Raw genomic sequence first — 25,637 nt, forward strand, 5'->3', positions numbered from 1 at the left:
CTGGTTCAGCAGGACGGCTGGTCTCTGTAAGCATTCTGGCACTGGGGAGCCAAAGAATACTGAGTGTTACAGCTCAGGTGGAAAGGTATTCCAGCACTCAGTGGTCAAGGAATACCAAAGGTCACAGTAAGCATAGCATCTTACAGCCCTGCTTCAGGGAAAGGTTTCCCCAGTGTAGCAGCTCTGCTCTGGCAGGAGAGGGTTTCCTGGGCGAAGTTGTTACAGTTTGACTCCAGTCCCCCAGAGAGCAGAGTGTAACAACTTCACTTACCAGGGGAAGGTTTCCCTGGGTGAAAAGTGTTACAGCCCTGCTCCCTTCTGCTCTGGGTCGTCTCTGCTCAGGCAAAAGATCTTCACCCAAACCTCATTCAAGAGATTTATTGGGAGGGAAGAATTCAGGAGAGTGGCAGCCTAAACAGCCACAGGGTTTATTTAGGGATTCATAGGGGGTGGAGTTTTTCCAGGGTGGGGATTGGTCAGATTTCACTGGTGGCTAGATCTGCTTGAGGATTGGTTAGTTTTCTGTACAGGTTTAGGGTTAGATTTGGCTCTGGTTTCAGGGCCAAAGTGTGTTTCTTTCACTGGTCCTTTTAGCCTTTTGGCTCTAGTTTTAGGGTCAGGGTGCATTTCTTTCACTGGCTCTGATTCCAGGGACAAAGTGTGTCTCTTTGGCTCTGCTCAGGGTGTGTCTCTTTGGCTGGCCCCCTTTCCCTACAGTCTCTGCCTCCCTAGCACTGGGATCATATGATAGGCCAGTGGGACTGCCTGTGCCAAACGTTTTATATGTTCACCCACTGAGCTCCATCCCCAGTCCTGAAACAACCTTGACGGTATTTATTTGCCACTCTCACAACTTTTAGAAACCACAAAAACCATCTTGAGAGTTACATAATTATTTTATTCCCCCCCCAAATGTAACATTAAAGTCTTTCCAACATACAGATATTCCTATGGCTCCTTGCACATCTCATTTTGGCTAAAGTTAGATATTTCAGTAATGAGATGAAGATTATCCATCAAAATGTCAACATGTCTCAAAAATGGGTTTCATATTCCTGTAACTCTCTGCCTCTCCCCCCCAAATCCCTTCAGTCCAGAGTTACAGGAAGATAGCTCACGGCCATGGCTAACTCACCGTACTCATGCACAGAAAGGGTTCTCAAACAAGCAGCAGGGTTAGATTTCTGAAACAGGCAACTTCTTTATTTATACAGATAATACAGAAGAAAAGCTCCCTTTGTTAGTGCTTTCTCTCTTCCCCAAGTAACTGCATACCAAGCGGCTATGAATAATAAGAACCAACTGACTGCAAGTCCCGCAGTGCATGCAACTTAAAAGTCTCTACAGCACACTGTCAGTCCCAAGGCTCCACGTGGACCCTAGGGAGTCGCTGGATTGACAGCTGAGTCTGCTGTGCTGCTGGGATTTGGAGGCGAGGCTGCTTTGGCTTCTGGCTGTTGGCCTTCAGTTTGTGGATCTTCGTTTCCAGGACTTTTCTTACCCTTGTCAGCTGCCACGGCACCCATGCCCATGATTTCCTGCAGTGGCTGCTCCGACTCAAGGTTGCTGGGCTGGAGTTCATAGACCTGTACTTGACCTGGGACATCGATTGCTTTCTGCTCAAGTTTTTCCAAGATGGTCTGAACCTTCCTGACGCCATCTCTCCTGGCCTGACGCACATCAGCGCGCCCTTCGGGGTCTACAGAATCCAGGGCCAGCAGCTCTTTGGTCAGATACTCTTCGATCATCAGGTACTTTTTGTCAGTCTTCTTGCCTTCAAAGTTGTCTACAGCCTGCTCCAGGCCTTGCACCTTCTCCAGGATGGCTTCCACTTTCAGCACCCCAGGATGTTTAGGTGGGGCTTCGGCTTCTGGTTTGGGGGCTGCAGCTTCTGCAGGGGCAGGGCTTGGGGCTGCCTTCTGTTCTGCAGCCACATTCTTGGGGGAAGAAGGAACAGCTGGAGGGGCAGGGCTGGGAGAAGGACAAGGAATTGGGGCAGAGGAGACCTTTACTTCCACCTTCTCAGCAGCAGGCGGTGGCTTCTGGGAAACAGGCTTGGAGTCTGCCTCCTTGCGGATCACCTGAATGGGAATGTGTCCTGGAGGGAGATCTGGGCCTGGCTTACTTTCTGCTTTGTTTTCAGGTTGGGTGACAGGTGGAGGCTCTCGGTGGGTCATGGGCTGCTGGAAAAGAAGACACAAACTTTTAGTAGCTGTCTGGAGCAATGATTTGTAGCTAGTACCAAGCAGGAAGAAAACTGGAAATAGCTTTTTTATTGAGTATGTGTATGCAGGCACTTGTGCTACGTGGGTGTTGGAGGACAACTCGCAGAGTTCTCTCCTCCTACCATTCAGGGAGTTCCGGGAACTGAACTCACCAGGCTTGCACACTGCACAGCAAGCTCCTCTTTACCCACTAAGCCTAGAAAATGACTTCCATAAAAAAGACTTTTTAAATTTGTTTCTATTTATGCGTATGTGATCTGTACGTGTCATGTGCCCTTACAGGCCAGAAGAGGGACTCAGATCTCCTGGAACTGGAATTATGGGCATTTATGGGGTGCCCTACCTGGGTGCTAGGAAACTCAGATCTCCTGGAGCTGGAATTACAGGCAGTTATGGGGAGCTGTACCTGGGTGCTGGGAAACAAGTGCTCTTAACTGCTGAGCCAGCTCTTTAGGTCCATAATGAGATTGTTTTTAAGGTCAGCCAATAGCCAAACAACAACTGGGTATTAATCATAGTGACCAAATTATCTGCTAAGCCTCCAATGGTCAGTTTGTTTTCTGTAGATGACATTCCTATGGCAAGGAAAAGCAAGCCACTGTGATTCTCAAAAGTGAAACAGCACTCTGGCTGCTCAGGGGTTTGCTCAGAGTATTTTCTGAGTGACTCCAACTATGCCCTCGGCCAGAGACACTGCCTAAGGTCCAGCCTATCCCTGCTGTACTCTCACGGGTGATCTTTCAAAAGCCTGTTCCAGCCCAGTGGATTCTGCTCAGACCAGTTTTTATTCGTTTTGCTTTTTTTGAGAATAAGCAAGATGCTCAAAATAGTTAACCCTGGAAGAATTTGGCCCCTGCATGCTGAAGCTCTGTGATGACACAATAGCTACTCTGGCATCTGGCTGCTCGGTCCTTCCAGGGTCTGGAGGTCATGGTCATATTTTTAAAATATGAACTATGCTCCAAATGGAAACTGAGTAGGGCTCTACTAGCATCTAAATGAATACCTGGACTCTAAAATCCTCTCATGCCCTGGATTAATCAACTGGGGAGAAAAGTTGCACTATTCTCATCCCAAGTAAAAATATTGATTCTACCTTAATGTTCAGGTAAGTCAAATTCTTTTTTTTTTTTAAGATTTATTTACTTATTACATATACAGTGTTCTGCCAGAAGAGGGCACCAGATTGAATTGTAGATGGTTGTGAGCCACCATGTGGTTGCTGGGAATTGAACTCAAGACCTCTGGAAGAGCAGTCAGTGCTCTTAACCTCTGAGCCATCTCTCCAGCCCCCATAAGTCAAATTCTTGAAAGCTCTAAAAGTGGTTCTTTGAAAGGCTACCAAGATCATGGTCAACAGAGGTCAACCTAGGGTTAAATGCTCCCCACTGACTACGGGAAACACAAGGCAAGCCTGAGGGAAATTCTCACCACAAATGGGCTCTTTCCTAGGATAACCGAATCCAAGTGTGGATCCTAAGTGGCATGGCTATCTCACTGGCAAGCTCCTTTTCCTCCAAATGCCTCTTGTCCTATGTCAGCCCGCACCCTCATCATGCCTCCACACAGCCACCCTCCACTTTGGGTTTTAAAAGCAATGGAAGGCTGGGTAACGAGAAACACTTCAGAAAGGGCGTCCTGAGCAATTCAGAAATGTCAAGGTCATGAACATCGAGAGGCTGGGGAACAGTTCCAGAGACTAAAGAGAAGTGACGTTTGCAATCCTGGATCAGATCCCAAAAGGGAAAGTGCTGGTAAGGAAATTTAAAGTGGATAGCATAGTGGATACTGCTACTGTAATAATATTACATGTCTGGGAACTGGCCATTCTGTGGTTGTGTTCCTTACGGAATTATTTGCCAAAGTATTCAGAAGGAAAAGGGCATGATATTTGCAAATACTTCTCGTGCAGTTATAAAGTAGATGATACAGAAAAATAAGTGACAGAAAGTGAAAACACCAAGCATTAATGGGGGGTCATGGGGTACTGGGGTGTAACTCAGTTGCCAAGTGTTTGGCTAGTATGTAAAAGGCTCTGGGGTTCATACCAACACATGAACCTAACACAGTGGTACACACTGTAACCCCAGCACATGAACCCAACACACACCGTAACCCTAGCACCAGGGAAACAGAAACAGTAAGATCAGAAGTTCCAAGTCACCATCAGTTATACAGCAACTTTGGAGCCAGCCTGGGTTGCATGAGAGACTTGTTAACAAAACAGAGTAGTAAGCATGGACTTCTCTCTGTATGAGTCTCACAAGTCTTCTAGAGGCTGAACTTACTTCCAAATAAAAAAGCTAAAGACAGGCTGGATGACTCAGGAGGCCAAATATCTGCTGCACACATGTGAGAACCAGACTGGATCCCCAGGGCCCACAAAATAGCTCGAATGGGTGTGGTGGGCCACCTGTAACCTGTAATCCCAGGGCTCAGGAGGGAGAGAGAAGGTAACCCCCCCAAAACATGCTGGCTCGCTAGACTAGTTGTACTGGTAAGCTCTGTGATCAAGTGAGAGGCCTTGCCTCAGTATAGAAGGTGGAGAGTGGACCACACCTCACAGCAACCGTAGGCCTCCACAAGGACGTGTCTACATACACAAAACATGTATCATACCTATGCATGCAATCACACCACACACATGCAGAAGCAGCAAAAGATGACGGTTTTCTGTTTCAGGGACTTGGATAGTATCACTGCTTGTAGGCGATTTCCTTTTAAAACTGGTAATAATTCAGCTGCTCATGTTGCAGCCAGAGGAGGCCAAGGACACCGAGTGTCCCGCCTCTAAGCAGCAGACTGTTCAGTTTCAATAACATCTCTCCCCAGCTTCCTGGGAGGACGAGCAGGGTTGCACCCCCGCTATCCAGACCAGGATGGCTTTCTACCACTGCCCGCCAGGGCATCAGTCAAGCACCACAGCACCCTACTGTAGGGAGAGAATGTGTCAGACATGGCCCCTTTTGTCAGGCTCAAGCTTAAGAGATAAGAGGCCCATTCGGTATGCACGAAATCACCAGGTGCTGGGCCCTAAGGGAAGAAAGGAGTTGGCTTCAGAGAACAGACTAGCCGGGCCAACCCCTTGGAGGGCAGGGGCACGGGGGACTGTGCAGGTGTTTTATGGATCCGGTCTAGCCTGAGCAAACTCCCAGAGTGATCAAGAGAATGTATACTAGAAAAAGGAAAATGGTGTACCTCTTAAAGGGGAGAGCACACTGTGGTTGGAGTGCGAAGGGGGCATGGGGAGACCAGGAAAGGTGTGGTGAGCATTAAGGAACAAGACCCTAGGAGTCGAGAGTGACAACCCTGAGTGACAGCATTACCCAGCTCTCTCCTCTGCCCCTGGAGTGGCTGCGATGAGAAGCGACCAGGTGAGCAAAAGCTGTGAAAAGTACCGACGGTGCAATGGCCCTGTGCTTTCGTAAAGGACCAGCAACTTCTAGAATTCTGCTTTCTCTAGCTGTGCCTACGCTGACTAGGCAGCACTCTGAAATAGCCCACGGCACCTGCAGAACCCCTTAGCCTGCTACAGCTCTGAATTTCCGCCAGCCATACCTGAGGCCTGTCCACCACAGTGTGCACACGGATGGGCGATGGGGAGTGAACCGGTGTGCCACTTCTGGCTGGAGAGCCTTCCCGGCTGGATGCACCTCGGACCGGTGACCTGAATGGGGAGGCTGCCCGAAGAGGCCTGGGCTCCCAGTCATCCCCCTGGATCTTGTGGTACACAGGCTGGTGGGTCTGGTATTCACCCTGCTGAGCTGGGTAGTGGGTCTTCTGGGCTTGGTGGAAGGAGGGCTGGGCTGCCGGCCGGGTGATGTTCTGTTCATGTATCACGGGGATGGGTATGTAGCCCCGAGGGAGCTGGTGGCTACCCAGACTGCTCCTGCCGGAGGAGGGCAGGCTGGCTGAGGAGGACGAGGATGAGCAGTCAGAGGCAGCTGGAGACTGAGACCGCTGCAAGAAACACAGAGCAGAGCATGGTACCATTAATGACCCTGCTGTCCTGGCACTCCAAATTTCCATCAGGCCCCGCCTGGCCAGGACAACACACTTCGCAAAGCCCTCCCACTATTTCCATTTTCAACAGTTCTCTGAGCTTCACCTGAATTATGGCAAAAGGATAGCCCGCCTGCCTGCCTCACTGGGCTGCTTTAGGGATTACTGAATATGTCAGTGCCCACGCCTCGGCAGGCAGCTTTGTGCACAGGAAGGGCGTGGCCCACTCTCTGGTTGTTATGTTTCTTCACTTCCTCCTAACCACTCACTGGAGAATGCAGTGGAGCATCTGGGAGCTGCCTGTGTCTGGGTGCAGACCAGGTCCCTTTCTCTTCTAATCTACCTTTCAGTCATCTAGAAAGTGAAGAAGCTGGTGGCTCTTCAGGTAGCTCACCACTAAAATTTTCTAAGATCTCTGACCAATGTGCTGGGTTGACTTACATACTGCAAAAGCTTTACAAACCTAGCAACTGCATCTCCCAGGAAGGAGACCTCCAGTAAGACTTTCCACCCCGGGCTGGTGAAGACAGCAGATGCAGGTGTGGAGATGCCATCAGGATGCTGATACAAGCAGGAAATGGGGGCTTATACCCAAGAACAATGCCAAGGCTCCAGGGGATGAGCTGCTTAGGAACCCTACCAGGTCTGCTGGCCGCAAGTCTCAGCACAGAGCGGATGAGCTATACTCTTTTGAGCTTCAGGGCTCAAGCCCAAGTCTAAAGCTGTTGCCCTTCTGACTTAAGCTGTGTTTCCTTTAGTGGCACACTCTGAAGACGGAGAGGCTGACCTGACTTCATGCCCAGCCTAGGTCCAAATGGTTGGTGTGTATCTGGAAGGACCGAAGAGAATAACTTAGGGCTCTCAAAAACAGAGCCCAGTGTGAATAGAGAGCACTGAGCCAGGAGGCCAGGCAGCTGCTCCTAGCTCTCTTGCCTCTACCTCTATGCATTTTGACCATGCAGCTGCCATCTGGGCACCAATTCTTTTACTACATAGCAAGCCGGACCACCTGAAAAACACAGGTGTAAGACAGGGAAAACTATGAAGCTGCCACACTGTCTCTGCAATGAAGACACATTGAGGCGGCAGGCAGGCAGGGCCGGAGCCCTGTGCACTACCAGGTATCTGGCCCAGCAGGAGCCAGGTCTCTTACCTCAGGTCCATGGGCAGCCGGGGGCTGAGCTGCTGCCGCTGTGGGCACCTGTGCACACTGCTTATCTGGCTGGGTGGTTTCTGTCACACTGCCACGCAAAGGGGACTGGGACCTCTGAGGAGCGGCCGCTGCTGCCTCGGTCCGAAATCGCTGCACCCCAGGCTGGGAGTAGGCATGGAAAAGGTGTGGCTGCCGATTTTCAGAACCTTCATGGAGGACAGGAATGGGAATGTAGCCTGGTCGGAGCTGGGGGTATGCGGAGTGGCCTTCCCTAGTGGGCAGCAGCCTAGAGCCTTCGCGAGAAGGGCCATTGGCAGAGGATGCAGTTTCCTAAGATAAAGTAAGAAGAAACAAAGACTGGTTAGAAACAGCACCTGAGAGGGAACGGTGGTGCTGAAGGCCCTGATCCTCGAGTGACTTGAGCCTCACAGGCCAGACGGGCTAACTGAGCACAAGGTGCCAGACTGTTCCACTGGCTCTGCTTTTTTTTTTTTCTAGATTCCCAGAGACTGCTATGTGACCAACAGTTTAAGATTTAGGGGTACTGGGAATGGTGGTGCATGTCTTTAAGCCCAGGCCTTGAAAGGCAGAGTGAGAAGATCTCTGACTTTGAGGCCATCCTGGTCTACATAGTGAATTGCAGGCTAGCCAGGGCTATATAATTAAACCTGTCTAAGAAGAAAAAATAAAAATAAAAACCATGAATCACATCTGGAAGTCAAAATATGAGTTTAGAGAACAAGAGGGTGTTATGATAACCAGTGTTATCATAAAGCGAAAGGAACCCTGGCGTATTCCATGGCAGGTGAGGTTGACAGAGGCAAGGACAAACACGCCGGGCAGACAGAGCTTAAGTGAGAAGTTTTATTAGATGGGGAAGCGGGGAGAAGGAAAGAACAGAGGTAAAAAAGACAGAAAGAGGACAGAAGAGAAGAGGGAGACAGGACAAGTCCTGTCTGCCCCAGGGGGAACAGCAGGAAAGGGTGGGAAAGAGCGTAAGTGAGTGGGAAGGGATCTTTCTTTTAAAGAGGTCCTTTGCATTGCATGCAGACTACGCAATCATGGAACCCTGGGCTGACCAGGATACTGCCTGAGTGCATCTGCCAGGTGACGGGCAGGTCAACATAATGCCTGAATCCTTACAAGGGGTCTCACTGTCCCACAGTGGGGAGACAAGTTTTTTTCTGGGTGACAGCAAGGCAGCAGTGTAGGACAGCAGACAGCAGCTAACTAACTGCCCCTGCCAATCTTCAGAGGCTGAAACCAGGAGGTTATCCCAGGAAGACTCAGCTCTAACTACTAGAGTGCATCAAAACTTTTCAGCTTCCAATAAAGCTGTCACGTTTCCCAACCACACAGTTTGTATTTGATCCAAACACAGAACGTAACTTAAAAGGCTTTCTGGAGAAGCATGTATGATTGTGTACTGTGCGGGCATTTCAGGGGCTAGCTCCTTGGAAATATTTTTAGAACAAGCCTCAAGAAAGGGAGATGCACAGGCATGCAGAAGCACTGCAAGAAGAGAACAAAACCCGGGGATTAATTGTCCAGTCTCACAAGGCCAACTCATGCGAGTCTGACTGACTAGACGTTAGAGCAAGGCTACGGAACTTTTTCTCCTAGCCCATCTGTGCATTTCCTTGTAAAATCCAGTTACTGCAAAAGAACAGCTGAGCCAGGTCAACCACAAGCCCTCCTTCCTAGGCCACCATGGTGGCTATCTGGTCAGGTTTCCAGCTCTGCCCCACCTCCAGGCCTCCCCAGGAGATAGATGTCTGACCACCCTTGGCTTGTGAGAACCCTGCTCGGTGAGCTTGGTCAGAGTCCCCTTTGCCTTTGAGCAGCTTTCTCCTTTGAGTGATTTCTACCCACACGCCCACCCCGTGCCTTGTCTGTGCTCACTGAACTCATCTCTCCTCACAGCAGCATCTATCTCAGTGGTCCCAATACATTCTCCTTGTCGTGCTCTAACAAGTATCACAGAACACTTCCTCCTTTGGTACAGTAAATCCTGTTTGGGCCAAGAGCAGTTGGGGGTCCTTCTCATGTCCTCTCACAAAGTTGTCCCTTTAGAGGCCTGGCTATTTTGGGACCCTTGAGAAGGCCAAGTTCCAGATGTACAGAGCTCTGGGGAAGATCTTATTTCAGACACTGAGGCCGGCCAGCCACACCTCTCTCTAACCAGCGGCTGTGCCACAACTTAGCCTCCAACCGTCTCCTAAACAGAAGAGTCCTTCCACAGCACAGAGGAGCTGGGCTTCGTCACTTGCACATAGCCAAGTAGGTCATTATCTGGGAGTCAGCCTTCCTCAGCGAGGTAGTTCTTTCTCTGACTAGAAAACAAACGTCAAAAGCTGGGAATCGGAGCTCACAGTGTAATTTCTACAGCTGCAGAACTGGGCAAAAGCTAAGGACGGTTGATTTGCATTTTGAATGAAAAGGCCATTAATTCTGCTATGTTTTATATGTATGTACAGGTCTGGACACCAGGTGGCTGGCCCTGGAATGTGGCCTTTTCGAGCTCACCCACGGCCTCTCACCTGCTGAGACCTTGCCCCTGGAGGGCCTCCAAACTACAGAAAAGGCAAGGGTGTCACTGTGTCCTTGGGGAGAGGGGCAGACAGGCACTTGGTACTCTCAGATTAGAATACCCACGTGCTCAGGACACCAGCATTATTTTAGCCTGCTTAACTCTCAGGTCACCCAAGAGCTGGGAGCAGATCCAGGCCTCACAGACAGAAACCAATTCTGGCCATGAGGCAGGCACCATTGGGAGCCGCCAGGGCACAGCCAATAATCATGCTATAACACATTTTCTGAGCAATGTGCTCACTCACTGGGACAGGCACCTTTCTTTGCAGTTGAAGTCAGATTTTGCATGGACCTGTCATATGCTTTGGGGGACTGTCTGTGACATTGTTTCTTCTGGCATGAACAGAGCCTCAGCCACTACCTACTCCTCAGAGCCAGGCAGCTTAGCAAGCCTGAGCTAGCCTCATCTAAAACTTTTAGTGGACATCAAGCCACCACTCAGATGAGCCCCAGGGGTCATCAAACAAGATATGACCATTGCAAGTAAGGATTTCTAAGACAAGCAAAAGGGCTGGGGATGTATTTCACTTGATAGAGTGCTGGCCTAGCAGGCAGGAAATCCTGGATTCGATCCCAAGAGTCATATAAAACCAGGCACAGTGGTGCACACTTATAATCCCAGCACTTGGGAGGTAGAGGCAGGAGGATCACAAGTTCAAGGTCATCTCCAGCTACATACTGAGTTTGAGGTCAGCCTGAAGTTCATGAGAGCCTGTTCAAAAACCAGATACGTGAATGCATGAAACAAAAGGAACGATGTCTACCTGAAAAAGCAGTGGTGGCTGAGGTATAAGGAACACTTGGGGCTTTTCCACAGTGGAGGCTGGTCTAGCTAGGAGCCAAGCTCATTCTCACCACCATTAGTCAACAGTTCAGTGAGCAAGGAGGTTCCCTTTCCCCTGTAAGCCTTCATTTCCTTTTCTATAAAGCAAAGCAGGCAACAAGCGCCCTGCAGAACTATGGTGAGATTGTTTGTTTGTGACAGGCCCTTACACGTAGCCCAAGCCGCCAGGGTACGGGGATTACAGGTGTGATGCCAGGCCTCACTTTCTGACCCCCCCCCATGTTTAAATGTTTTAGTGTTTTCCTTGCATGAATGTGTACCATGTGTGCATAGTACCCTCAGAGGCCAGAAAAAAACACTGGATCACCAGGGACTGAAGTTACAGACAGTTGAGGGCTGCCATGTGGATTCTGGGAATCAACTACCAGTACTCTGGAAGAACACCCAGTGCTCTTAACTGCTGAGACATCCCTCCAGGCCTGAGTTATTTTGTTTTTTTAAAGACTGAAATTCACTCAGGCTGGCCTTGAACTCAGATCAGATTGCCTTTGCTGGGATTAAAGGTGTGTACCACCACACCTGGCCTTTAACAAATGTATAGTGGTTAGGATTCGGCGCTCTCACTGCCACACCCTGGGGTTCGATTCCCAGTCAGGAAAGCCCTCTCTTCTAGCCGGGCGTTGGTGGTACACGCCTTTAATCCCAGCATTTGAGAGGCAGAGGTAAGCAGATCTCTGTGAGTTCGAGGCCAGCCTGGTCTACAGATCGAGTGCCAGGATAGGCTCCAAAGCCACAGAGAAACCCTGCCTCAAAAAACCAAAAACAAACAAACAAACAAAAAATTGAATATGTGGGAGGCCAGAAGGTGGCATCAGATCCCCTGGAGCTGTGGTTACAGGCAGTTAGGTGCTGGGAATGGGATGTGGGTCCTCTGCGAAAGCAGTAGGTAGTCATAACTGCCGAGCCATCTCTGCAGCCCAGAGGGATGAGCAGAAGGCCCAGAACAGATCACGGTTCCCTCCCTAAAGAGGCACAAGAGGCCACACGTGAAGCATTGAAGGGCAAAGCTAACTGATGGTGACAGAAATCTCCATGTGGTCACCTATGAAAGCAACTTGGAAGGTTCTGGGAGGAACCTTGAGTTAAAACATTCTCTGCATCTGGGTGGTGTATATGTATACGGACCCCACCAAACACTATACTTTCCTGCAGCCCCTCACTGCCCACTCCTGTCACAGCTCACTCACCCCACCAGCCCTATGCCCTTCACAGACAGCCTGATTGTGGGGGCTTCTCCTAGGCACAGCCCCTGTATCAAAGGCACTGAAGACATTGCATCTTGTGCAGCTCACCTGTGCTCTGACCTCAACTGGAAAGGCAAAGGGAGAGGAAGAGGAAGCCCCATTCAGCTCACACAGGGACCTAGGCAGGTGAGGCAATATGTACCCTGAGTCTTTCCAGAGGTGTTAGGTCTGGACCCAGGGAGGAAGGGCTGTGGTAACCACAGGCAGATAAGCAGAGGCTAAACTGTGGAAGACAAGACAGGAGGGAGAGGGTTATCAGCAGACACCTCAACAAGACAGGAGGAGCCAAGAAGGAGAAATGAAGGTGTGTAAAAAAGGAGAAACTAAGGCATAACGTGACGTGTAGGAAGAAGTCAGAGGTGAATGAGGAGTGGGGGACACAGGGCAGGGGTGGGTGGGAGGCATAAAGGGTTAGGGAAGTGAGCAGGGGGTAGGGAGCCCTCCGTAGCTGGAAGGACATGAGAAAAAGCAGGAACCTCCACCAGGACTCTGGCCTTGAGCTTGGAGTCCACTGGAAGTGGCACTGCTGACTGGACTAGCCTGGCCCAAGGCCGCTTTTCCTTGCAGTCCTGAGCCTCCTGGGTCTGAATGAGTTAGTCACCCACACTTCCATTTGATAGAAACCCATCACCATCAAGAATGCTGTGCCCTAAAGAAGTTCCAGGCTCCCCTCTCAGAGTCTCAATAGCAAAAGTCTGTTTTCATTAAGAAAAAAGCACTGCCTAGAAGAGATGCAGAGTTCATTCTAACCTGTGATGTTCTCATGACAACGTGTGTATGTGTGTGTGTAAAGAGAACGTGTAATATTTGTAATTCAACTTGAATACCATTTATATACATCTCCGATTCACTCAGAGCTATTCTCAAGTTTAAGCTCATGTCCACAGGTGACTCAGGGTCACACCAGCATCTTTCAGGGAAGACTCACCACCTCTACCATCCTGACTGCAATGGGGACCCCAGAAATCCTACCCATCGTGTGTCATCACACAATAAGGGCTGGGCATAAACACAGCTACCAAGCAGATGCCTGCAAATCTTCACCTCTTCCTGGTGACCTCCCTGCAGCCCAGCTCATTACCCCTATCTTTGGTGAAGACATCAGGAAGACATGGTAACTCTGATTAGGAAATGAGCCTTGGGGCTGACTTTCACTTACTTTACTGCATTGATTTATAAATGAAGGAGCTATTTTACTCTGTTGTTTGTATATTGCAAATATTAAAATCCCGAGGCTGTCTTAAGGTACAAAACAACTCCATGAGATGGTCAGGAAAAAAAATCAAGAATAAAAAATATTAAATGCGCCAAAATGTGCCCTTTTAGGCATAAGACATTACTATTAGAGAAAGCCTGAAGACAGGCTCTGAGCTTGGTGAGTGATAGACTTGTCTACAGGTCTGCAATAAGTGCAAAAATACAAAAGGGACAAAATACTGACAAAAAGACTGCTGATTGGCTGCTTCCTGCCCCACCCATGTGTTACATGAGCAGCCTGCACCCCCTCCTTAGACCCCAGTTTTTCTTATCTATAAAATTCAGAGACGACCCAGAAATATTCTATACCAGAAATATTCTATAACGTATTGGTTCGCAGTCTGAAGCGAGCACCCAGGAAAAATAAAAATAAGAGGCATGTACCAGAAATTGCTGGAACTCATCTATGTCCATATCACTACAAGCATGCCTTAATTTGTCAGAAATCGCTGGAACTCAAAGTACCCCCAAATTTCATATCCCAAATTAAGACAAGGCGAACCCCATCCCACCCCCATATATTAGAAGCAGCAGGGTTGGGAGAACAGCTCTCAGGCACATTTTAGGTGGGTACTCAGCAAACCATGAGCTGGCACATTCAGTTTCACAGGGCAGAATGAAGAGCAGACTTCCACTCAACTGCAGCTGGTGCCCTTTGAAGCCGGAAATGAGCCTCCAACCTGGCTCTTAATGAAGTGGGCTTGCCACCTAAAACCACAGTTCCCATTACTATGGTAACAGTAGCAATGGCGGCTACCAGCACTTCCAACTCCAGCCCTGGAATTTTAAGTAGAACACCAATTCTATTAACTGGGTTTTTAGGCCAGAAGAGCTTTCACTCAGGTCAGCTGTTGAGTTTTACTAACAATACTTTAAACTTCTAACACCAATATAAAACACAGATGTTTGAAAGAGACTGTGGAGCTCCTGTGGAGCCAGGGCCCGGGCAGAAACTAGCAGCTTGGCTCACTCCTCTCAGGTACCTACAACAAAACTTTCACCTGAGCTTCAGTGACCCATCACAGCCTTTGGTCTGGTCCAATAAGTCACATAAATGACTTATTATGGATGTGATACCCAAGCAGCCATGCATTCTGGGAGCCAAGCTCAAAACTCTTGCTCCCGAGTTGTGACACTGGATCTCTCCGCTTCTGGAGGACTTAAGAGATTCTGGGCAAATTCGGGATCAGAAGCCCGACACACATGTCACTCAAGTCTATTCACAGCACTTCTGAGGAGACAGAGTTTGTTCTGGGACTCCTGGTGAGACAAAAGGTCCAGTGCTGAGGACATGGCTCAGGAGAACACATACCGCCACTGAAGAGGACCAGGGTTAGGTTCCCAGCACCCACATCGGTGTCTCACAATAGCCCGTAATTCCAGTTCTAAGGGGTCCAATGGCCTCCTGTGGCCTCTGCCAACGAATGCACTCACATGCACAAATCCACTCACAACACATACACAATTAACAACAAAAATAATTACGAAAAAGTCTTGAAAATAAAAGATAATAGGTCTGTGTTGACCACAAAACTGTGAGTCATAGGTCATGAGTCACAAGTGATCAGAGGCCTGCTCTGATATTCCTGTTATTCAAACAGTAACACTTTATCAGTCAGACATAGTGGCATAGGCCTTTAATCCTAGCACTCAGGAGGCAGAGGCATGGATCTCTGAGTTTGGGGTCAGCCTGGTCCACAAAGTGAGTTCCAGGAAGCCAGGGCTGTTACACAGAGAAACCCTGTCTGTAAAAACAAAAACAAAACAAAAAAAGATACACTTTATCCTGGGATTAATAAGAGGGATGTCCCTATGTGTTTTAGGAGATGAAATCTGTACTGCTTGTCTTTGCAGCTGTGTCCAAATAAATAAGACTAAATGTGAATGAGCCCTGGCCTATATAAGCTGCCACCCTGGGTTCCAAGCCTTCCCGGTAGCTCATTAGCCTTGGACAGAACAGCCATAAAATTTCCTTACCTTCAGGGGGTTCTAAAGGTTTTTGTTGTGTTTTAAATAGGTTCTTAGTGTAGTTTAGATTGGCCTTGAACTTGCTATATATCTGAAGATGGTCTTGAACTCATGTTCTTATATAGGGATTATTGGCATGTGCCACCTCAACTGGATGTTATTGAAAGACATTAGTGGAACAAGGCATGAGAAAGCCTTTATAAACACTGAGCTACACCCTGTGCTGAGCTACAATCATGTCTCATCATTTCATAGTTATTGATGGACTACGGTTGGGTCTATCATTGCAAAGTCCAGTTCCTTAGTGGCTCTTAGCAGATTGGTAATAAATCTGTTAGAGCTAGAAGCCTTTTTATCTCAGTCTAAAGATACTAGTTAGCAAGAATGCCAGGTCTACTCTGAGAACTAACTTGGAAGTAAACAGGGCCAAATAAATACCCTAAAAACCTGAGCCCTGAGCTCTTCTTTCAAAGATGCTAGTCATCTACTTGGGGGAGGAGGCTTACAGACAGAAAACCTCACTGCTGAGAGCTTGGTCACACATCCAGAGACCGAGGGGAGGAAAGCCAGGTCAGGTCAGGCCAGGGTACATAAAGGTTGGCTTAGGAGCAGAGCATCTGCTGCCACCACTGATGGGAGAAGTCGTTCTGTGTATGTCTCTCTTATTGGTTAATGAATAAAACACTGTTGGCCAATAGGGAAGCAAGATAGGCGGGACTAGGAGAGGAGGATTCTGGGAAATGTAGTCAAGAGTGGAGAGTTGCCATGTGATCCCAGGAAGAGAGGGTGCAAGTCTGGCACTCTGGGCAAGATAAGACCGTATAAAAATATATATTAGTAATTATGGGTTAATAATTAAGTCAGAGCTAGCCATTAAGAAACCATAACAAACGGCCAACAGCTTCATAATTAATATAGTGTCTCCTGTGTTATTTGGGGTCCGAGACAGCAGCGGGACCCAGGCAGCTGGCGGGAAAGAGTACACGTTACACACCGCCATCTCAACATCCTCACTGTATTCGTCAGAAGAGCCCACACATGGTCTGAGGATAAGTGTAACTATTATCAACCGCTGGACAGGGTGCTGGGACCCACAACCAGCTCCAGCCTCCCCACTTCCCCAAGCCCTGGAACCTTCCTCCGGTTTTCCACCTGGCAGATAAAGGAATGGGAGGGCTCCCACGTCACACGGGAAGCACAGCTGTGTGGAGAACCCAATCAAGAGGCACTCAGCTCCTACACTCACAGCTTCAGGGAAAAATCAAGTACTTACTTCCTCTTGGGGAAAAAAGAAAAAGAAAGGCCACCTGCTTTAATCAATGCAGGTGGAAAACTACCTGAATCTCCACTCTGGGAAACAAACTGAATTTAAAAAGGTCAAGAGGGGCGTCCTTGTGCCTGCAGCATTTCCACAGCCTTCCCAAGAAGGCAAACACAAAACGGTCACAGGGCCTTTCATCTGCATCAACATTCTCAGCCACTCAACCCCTGCCCTGGACCAGGCTCCTGGTTCCTGCCTGGCATTGTTTTCAGAACGCAGGGACAACTTCTAAAGGAATCAGGATGGAATGATAAAGTGTTCAGTGCAGCACAGTGCAGTGTCCCCTCTCTTGTCTGTCCCGGGTACAGAGACAACAAACCCTGGGAGTTCAGAGGCCTGATGGAGGCCCCAGAAGGTGCCTGAGCCTTCTTCTGATCCCCTACTGTGTTCCAAATTACCGTGTACCTGAACACAACCCTCACTGGCGCACAGGAAGCCCAGGTCAGGGTTCTGAGGTCTGTCTAGACACCAGCCGAGGGAGAATCAGCTACATTTAGGACAAGCGTGTGAGAGACAAGACTTCAGGCCTGTCTGTTGTCTGAAAGACCCATGTGCGGCCAGGTCTGCTACATGGGAGGGTCAGCTTATGTCATCTACAAAGACCTTCCTACTTCATGGTAAATATCTCTAGGAACAATATGCAGGCTTCAGCTCTAGCTTTGAAGGAAGCAACTTCCACGCACTATCTCCTTTGATTCTCTCAACCCTGTTAAGAGGGGTCCCCTGACAGAAGGACCAGGCTAATGGAGGACGTGCAGTTTGCTTGAGACCTTCAGAACTCAGGGTTGTCTGGCGTTAAGGCTGGGCACACAACTTTTTCCTGGTCACCTGCCTGCCACTCCTGGATGCTTTGTGTTGACATTTGTGTGTAATCTCTACAAACCCTTCATCGTCCCACTCCTTGTGGATGGAGGCTTGGTTTGGGTGCTCTCCAAGTCAGGGAGCGCCCGCTGTGCTGAGTCATTGACCCAGCCAGGGCAGGATCAGCAAGCAAAAACTTCGGGCTCCATTCTGAGTCACCCTGGCTCTAAGACTTTACCATCACCAGGCACAGGGGTGCTACAGAGGAGGACAACCCACCTGTACCTCACAGATGAAGGGACCTTGCTTGGATGCAAGGCCTGATGAGTTAACCTGGAAGGATGAACCAACCTCAATGCCTTTTCTGCACTGAGCTGCCTTCTAATTCTCCTACCATCTGACTTTTTAAAACTATCCATTCTTTATTTATTCATTCAGTGTCCAAGAAAGACACTTCTAAATAACCAAGGAGAAAGTCGTTCCTACACTTCTACTTTGGTGAATAGAATACTGAAGAAGTTCCTTTGGAATAGGAAGAATTGCTTTCCAATAAAGTGCTAAGGCATTTTCAGTAGGAAGTCTCAATTTGAGGGACACAGCCCTGTGCTGGGAACTTGGGAAAACTGATGGGTTTAAGGGCTCCTCCTGGTGCGACGGGCAGCAATCTGTGATTCTAGGTGGTTCTGGACAGACACTAAAGAACTTTGCATAATATGTGGTGTCTGATCTTCCTGCCAGCCACAAGAAAAAATAATTAGATTGCTTTGCCAGAGCCACCAGGGCTCTCTGTTCCGGATCTGCAGTGTCTGACCTCCCTACAGACCTGAAGAAGATGCTGTGTCACGGGTGGGAACAAAACAGCTCCTCCAGACCTCAAAGGACAGACTCAGGGAGTCAGCACTGACCTCTGCACAGATCAGTGACTAAAGGGACAGACCTCTGGGGGACATCAGGAACCTAGGGACAACAGGGTTGTGCTGGGGGAGTGCCAAACACTTTGTGCTTATACTTCTGTTGAGGCATTGCCCTGTGCCCACAGATTCGGCTACGCAAGGAGAGGCTGAGATGCCACAGACTCTGCCTGGAACGCTCAGCAGGGTTGTGAGCCAAAAAGGCGAAGCAAGAGAGTCCAGCACTTACAAAAAGATCCCAGTCAGAGCCGTGTGGAGTCTCTCTAGAACAGGGACAGCTTCTGGCCCAGAGAGGTGAGGCAAGTAAGGAAATGTGCCTGACACTTCTACAGGCCCAGGAGCAGGAATGACAGGCCAGCCTTTCTATGGAGCCACAGGCTAGGCACATCCCTCTGCGTCATGGAACAGTTTCCGCCTCAGTGTCTGGAGCATTTAAAGAGACAAGGTTTTTAAAAGCACAAATCCATATCCGACACACATACACCACACTGCCTGGCTTCCCCCCAAAACTACCAAGGCCCCAAAGATACATTTCATAGAAATAAGTGAGGACTTTGTAACATCGACTATCATACACACACACAGACACACACACAAACACACACACACAGACACACACACAGACAAACACACAGACAAACACACACACACAGCCACACACACAGACAAACACACACACAGAAAAACACACACAGACAAACACACACACAGACAAACACACACACGTCACAAGTGTCAGGCGATGGACAAAGTTCAGCTTATGAACATGTGTGAAGTGAGGAGATCTTGTGCCTGGCTAGGAGTCCCTAAGGTCCGAGGCAGCAGTAGATTTATGTGGTGACTTCTCACAGTGCAAAGCCTGGGGGAAGGGGCTGGAGAACAGCAAGAGGGAGGGGGGGAGGGGGGACATGAGGACTGTCATCAGTGCCCATCACTACTAAAGAGTTGGAGGGATGGCTCAGTGGTTAAGAGTACTGGCTGCTTTTTCAGAGGATTTGGGTTCAATTCCCAGCACCCACATGGCAGCTCACAACTATTGGTAATACCAGTTCCAGGGAATCTGACACCCTCACGCAGACATACATACAGGAAAACGCCATGCATCATTTGCTGGGCAGTGGTGGCGTACTCCTTTAATCCCAGAACTTGGGAGGCAGAGGCAGGCAGATCTCTGTGAGTTTGACACCAGCCTGGTCTACAAGAGCTAGTTCCAGAACAGCCTCCAAAACCACAGAGAAACCCTGCCTCAAAACCCTACCCCACCCCCCCAAAAAATAGTTTACAAGAGCCTTTTTCAGGTCTCTTTCTTCACAAGGCCTCTCATATATTTAGGACCAAATTAAAACATGAAGAAAAAAAAAGAACATGTTTAGATTATGTATGGTTTCCTATTTTGGATGGAAGACACCAGAACAAAAGTTTTAAAGGCCGATAAACAGTAATAAACACGTAGAGGGTTTATATAAAGAAACCATGTGCCGTTCCAGAAACAGAGACAGCTCTAATCAAGACTCATGGGTGGTATGAAGTTTTCTGACTCACCACCAGCCACAACAGCATCCAACATTTTAAGCTTTCTCAGCCCTGGCTAACATCAAATGCTGCCACAGTTCTCTTGTGTACAGACTCTAACCCTCATAAAGGACAAATCTACTTCACAAAATGGGGGACAAGCTGTGTCCTGGGAGGTACCGTCAGTTCTTGCGCTGTTCTTCAGAGGGAAAACGAAGGTCTTGGATGAACATCCTCCTAAGGCATGTGGCCGGACTCCCGATCCACTCCTACCAAACCACTTTCCAGCGCAGCTTGCTGGAAAGGGGAGGGGGAAAATCAGCCACTCATTTTCTGACTCTGCTAGGAGGTGCATGGTGGCTTGTGATCGATGTGGAAAGAGCAAAATGACCTCATCTTAGAGACCAGGAGGCTCTGCTGAGCCTGAAGGAAAATAAATGGGTCTTTCCACTTCAATCGTAACTCAAAAACCATTTCCAATTTTCTGCGAACTCACAGGACTAAGTACAATCTGCCAAAGTGGAAGGCAGATGCTGGAAGGCAGAAAGGAGGCAAAAGCTCCAGGCCTGGGGTGGAGGGAGGTCTCCTCACACTGCCACTGCTGCCCTGCCACTATGTGGAGGGCTATCTAGGCTCCCTAGGCATATCACCTCCAGCAGTCAAATACCAGGAGTGTTGGCAGGCCAGCTGTGAAGCAGAAGGCTCCCCCGTGCCAAATGGGATCAGGGGCCACTTCGGCTTTCAAAACCAAGGTGGCAGAATCAGAATCGCCAGAAAGCCCTCTGAACTTACTTCTGGGTGCCATTCTGGGCAATTCAGATTCAACATAGGTTGGAGCAGAATGGGTCAAGTAATGACAATGTGCATTCTTTTTATTTATTTATTTATTTTTTGGTTTTTTGAGACAGGGTTTCTGTGTGGCTTTGGAGGCTGTTCTGGAACTAGCTCTTGTAGACCAGGCTGGTGTCAAACTCACAAAGATCCGCCTGCCTCTTGCCTCCCGAGTGCTAGGATTAAAAGCGGGCGTCACCACAGCCCTGCTGAATGTGAATTCTTTTTAAAGATTTATTATTTTTATTTTATTTGCAAGTGTCTACATAAATGTCTGTGGAACTGGAGTGAGCCATGCAATGTGCGTGCTGGAAATCCAGCCCAGGTCCTCTGCAAGAGCAGCAAGTGCAATTAACTACTGAACCATCTGTCTGGGCCTTAGTGTACAGTCTTAAAATGCTCCCCTGGAGGGCATCAAGATAGCTTGGCACCTACCAGCAAGCCTGAGTTCCATCCCAAGAACCCACATGGCACACAATTCCATCAAGTTGTCCTCTCACCTCTACACAGACACCATGATGTGTGGGCCACACAAAAACAAAACTAAACTGAATTTAAAAAAACAAAACAAGTCTTTGGAGACTGCAAGGTTGATGAATCCCCAGATCCACAGAAGTGAACAGCCCTGTTCCATTAGGGAGGACAGTCTGTCTAAGTAAGGGACCAGAACTCTTGGAGTGCTTGCTCGGCACCTGTTCAATTGTGGAGGAGAGATGCTGAGGAAGGACTCATATGTATCTCCAAATCACAAAGTGAAATCTAACCTCTCTACAGAAAACGGGGCTTTGGCGGGCGTGGACCTCCCCGACTAGTGGGAAAGTGTTCAGAAAAATAAGACAGAGGCACAATGTGGCTGCTTGGCTGCAGACATTATTGCCTCAAGCTGGAACAGGCCACGGAACCCTCCTTGATCTGTTTGCTATAAAAACAGGGGTAGGAGATTTGCTGTAACCACTTCAGAGAAAGCAAAAGTCAACCCTGAGAAGTCTCATCAGCCAAAGCCAATGAAGACGAGTCCTCCACGGAAAGAGGAAAACACTAGCCATTTGTGTTGCTGATGCAGTTAAGCTGTCTTCTCAGGGTTGACTTTTGTTTTCTCGGAAGTGGTTATAGCAAATCTCCTGTTTCCCAACGCAGTGAAGGGATCTGCATTGACTAATAAGCATCTCCCACCCAAGGTGAGTACACTCTGAGGGGCTCTTAGTGACTCCCAGATAGGCCTTTGTCTTTCCCCTTATGCTTCAAGAAACCTATTTCAGGGGCTGGGGAGATGGCTCGGCAGTTAGGAGTGTCTTCTGTTCTCCAAGAGGACCCAGATTCTCAGCATTCATAGGTTGGCTCAAAGCCACCTATAACTCCAGCTCCAGGGAACCCAACACACTTTTGGGCTCCACACGCACAGGCATACATAGACATAAAAATAAAGAAATCAATTTCTAATATAAAATATTAAAGGCTTTCCCATTTTGCAGCCTACAGTAAGGTGGACTTGTAGGTGTAACTGCCCCAGTCACACAGATGTTCTGTGACCATCTGTGACTAAAGCATGGGTTTGAAAGGTAAGCCCAGACTCAAGCAAGCACAGCTTGAGGGACTTGGCTCCCAGGTGGAAATGCTCATTTTCTCCGCATGCTTTGTACCATGCTGACAAGTCTACCTCAAAGTAATTAATTTGGTAAAGGAAATCCTCCCTTCTCCTGAGTTAGTCACAACCCACCATCAAAATCCTGGCAAGCATAGTGGAGTCAGTATGCTCCAGTTCCATAAAAATTGACAGCCACTTCCAACTTCTTACTGGTCAGTCAGCTTGGCCCTCTCTTTGCTATTGGTGCTAGGTGGGTGACCTTCAACAACACACTAGAATTCTCTGCATTTCCTTATACACAAGGAAGTAGACACCATTAAGGACCTTTCAAGTTAAAAATTACAATGGGGAAATTTTCCAGTTTTTTCAAGCCTAAGGCATCAGATTTAGTATTTTGTACTTTGGTTAAAAACAATGGTTTGATTTTTATCTGGCACAGATTTTTTAGAAAACCCAGTCTAAAGCATTTACCTAGCAGCTACAGCAAGATCCCAACTTGTAAACTGGGTGGTGGTGCCTTTGATCCCAGCACTTGGGAGGCAGAAGCAGATGGATCTCTGTAAGTCTGAAGCCACCCTGGTCTATGGAAGTAAGTGCCAGAACAGCCAGAGCTACACCACAGAGAAACCCTGTCTCAAAAAACCTAAATAAATAAATAAATAAATAAATGGATAATCCCACTTGCTGGTTGAGTATCAGCATGGACATGCTTAAACTTGTGATTCTTCTTGTAGTTACAGGAAGGAGATCTCAAAATACAGTCTCTTGAGGACTCCCCATGCAGTCTAAAGTCAGCTAGTTTCTAACGAGAACATTTTACCCAGTAATGGGTGGAACACACACACACACACACAAAGATACATGCAATTATGACCACCCAGTTACAGCCAGGAATAAACATACAATTAATTCCTTGTAAACTGCTGAGTTTGTGGCTCTCTGCTGGATAACAGGGCTGCAGTAACAGTTATCAGAAAGAGTCTGTCTGGCCTCTCAAGGGCCTGGGTTCAATGCCCAGCACCACATGCATAAAAATGAAGGTAGAATTTCTAAAGCATTTCAAATGTGGTGAGTTTTTGAAAATTCCAAGCCGGGCGTTGGTGGCACACGCCTTTAATCCCAGCACTCGGGAGGCAGAGGCAGGCGGATCACTGTGAGTTCAAGGCCAGCCTGGTCTACAGAGTGAGTTCCAGGACAGCCTCCAAAACAATACAGAGAAACCCTGTCTCGAAAAACCAAAAAAAAAAAAAAAAAAATTCCAAATAATGTGTCAACTCTTAATTGCTTTTATTTTCTTCACATAGCAATAAGGTTTTTGAGACAGATCCGCCTGCCTCTGCCTCCCGAGTGCTGGGATTAAAGGCCTGCATCATCATGTCATGCCCAGGTTAGAGTCTTTAAGTGTACTTATTTTACCAAACTTTTCATTTGGAAAAGACCAAACTTATATAAATTATTACTGATTTGTATGCTAAGTATGACTTTTGTTAATGACATATTTTAAAATCCTATCTAAAATTTGTATTTTTAAGCATTTTGTTCAAAAAAATTGTCTTTCCAAGGACAGGGTCTAATTTTGCAGCACAGGTTGCTTTCATTCCAAATTTAAGTATTTTTTTGAGACAAATCTGGTTATGTAGCCCATGCTGGCCTTGAATTCAAGATCCCTCCCACCTCAGCCTCCTGAGTGTTGGGGTGACAGGCCTGTAAGACCATGCCAAGCTTCCTTTCAAATTCATATTTTCAAAATTTCTTGCTCTTGATGTTGAAGTACACATGCCTGAGGTACATAAATGAAACATACACCTGCTGTGTTCACAAGACTCCTCAGCTGTTTCGAGTTTTTTAATTGGATAATGACAAGGAAGAATTACGCCATTAAAAATATATTCTCTTTCTCTCCAGTGTGAAGCAATGGCTAAGTATGCGAGGCACTGTCAGATCTCTAGTTTTGAAACTGTCAGAAAGAGTATCCTTAAAAAAGAGAGAAAGACGAGTAGCAACATCAGCGTCCCCTAAACCGAAAGCTGTTCCAATCAATAACACAAGTTTAATTTTAGATATAGGGGGAAATAATTACTCCAGCCTACTGAGTCACTCTTATGCCTGAGATCCAGCAACGTCAAGACAAAAGTAAGCTCGGAACTCGAAGGTGAAATCCCCAAAGGACTCCACCTCAGCAGCCCTCCAAGCCGGACCGGGTGCCACCAGCACCGGAGGGAGTAGAGGGTCTCAGTACGCGAGGCGGCCGGACAGAAAGGCGGCGGCCGGGCCGGGCCTGGGCCTCAGCCACTCATCCGGCCGGTCGCCCCTCCCGGGGACCGGGCGCACCGCAGCCCCGGCCGCCGGCCCTTCGTCCTTTGCCCTTCGCAAGAAGCTGTTGAAAACGACCCGATGTCGCTTTGCGGGTCGCACCTCGCTGGCTACCCTCCAAGGCCACCCCTCCTCCCCGAGGCTCCCCCAGGGCCCGACGCCTGTCCGGGGAGGATACGGGAAGGGACTTTCCTGGCGCAGCAGGGCGCCGGGTGGGGTGACCGGGCCGCTTCACCGTCGAGGTGGGACCGCGAGTTCGACTCACCTTGGGGCCCTCGGGAGGCACGCGCGGGTCGTTCCACGTCGTGGTGCGACTGTTGTGGTCCACGAAGAAGGGCCAGCCGGTCTGCGGGTCGATCTTGATCTCCCAGCCCGGGGGCAGGGGGTCTCGGTCACTGGCTCCGTTGCCGGACGCCATCTGCATCACCGGAGACTGAGTTGCGGCGCTCATGCTGGGTCGGGGTCCGCCCGGGGCGCGGAGCTAGGGCGCGGATCACGAGGTCGTGGAGTGCGGGCACCTCTGCGTCGCCGACGTGTCCGGGAAGCCGGCGCCGGGCACCTTTATGAATTAAAGGACCGGGTGACGTGGCCGGAGAGGGGTGGAAGTGTCTGGAAATAGCCTCCTTGCTGCCAAAGGGGAAGGAGGAGATAAAGGCAAGGCAGCAACTGGCCTGCTAGAAACTTCTGGTCCCATCCAGAGAACTTGGCGGTCGCCGGGGGTTGGATGTGGAGCTCCGCCCTGAGTCATCGGCTATAATCGCGGCAGGGCGGGACCGTGGGCGGGATCGGAGGCGGGGATTTGTCACCGGTCCCTCCTCTTCTTCCTCCCCTCCTGTCCCTCCCAGCAGCTGTCGCGTGTGCGTCCCGGGGCCTGGGTGCCTCACGAAGGATGGGCGCGCACCGGTGTGCTTGTGCTCCCAAGGCGGTTTTGATCTCCGAAGTCCCCGCCACTCCTTCGGGCTGCGTGGGGTGTCCCGGGCCTGGCAGTCCGGGGGCCGGGTGACTGTGGCCCAGCCTCCGTGGAGGGACTAAATCATCTTTAAGCTGGAAAAGTCTCCCCCACCCCCACGCCCAAGTA

At 48.9% G+C, this 25,637-nt stretch overlaps 1 protein-coding gene across 2 annotated transcripts; it reads right to left on the reverse strand.

The window, feature by feature from the left end:
• Positions 1 to 877: 877 nt before the first annotated feature.
• Positions 878 to 25,637, reverse strand: Bag3 (BAG cochaperone 3). 2 transcript variants are annotated; one of them, XM_040753324.1, is made up of 4 exons: positions 24,825 to 25,637; positions 7,381 to 7,710; positions 5,784 to 6,185; positions 878 to 2,180 (listed from the first exon to the last, which is right to left on the reverse strand). In XM_040753324.1, the coding sequence occupies exons 1-4, from the start codon at positions 25,008 to 25,010 to the stop codon at positions 1,380 to 1,382; spliced, it is 1,719 nt and encodes a 572-aa protein (XP_040609258.1). In that variant the 5' UTR covers positions 25,011 to 25,637; the 3' UTR covers positions 878 to 1,379. The 2 variants fall into 2 exon arrangements, with proteins under 2 accessions (XP_040609258.1, XP_040609247.1); XM_040753313.1 differs by having other exon boundaries at positions 878 to 2,183; positions 24,825 to 25,635.

This window comes from Mesocricetus auratus, unplaced genomic scaffold (assembly GCF_017639785.1).
Source record: "Mesocricetus auratus isolate SY011 unplaced genomic scaffold, BCM_Maur_2.0 Super-Scaffold_4256, whole genome shotgun sequence".
In the NCBI taxonomy this organism is placed as follows: Eukaryota; Metazoa; Chordata; class Mammalia; order Rodentia; family Cricetidae; genus Mesocricetus; species Mesocricetus auratus.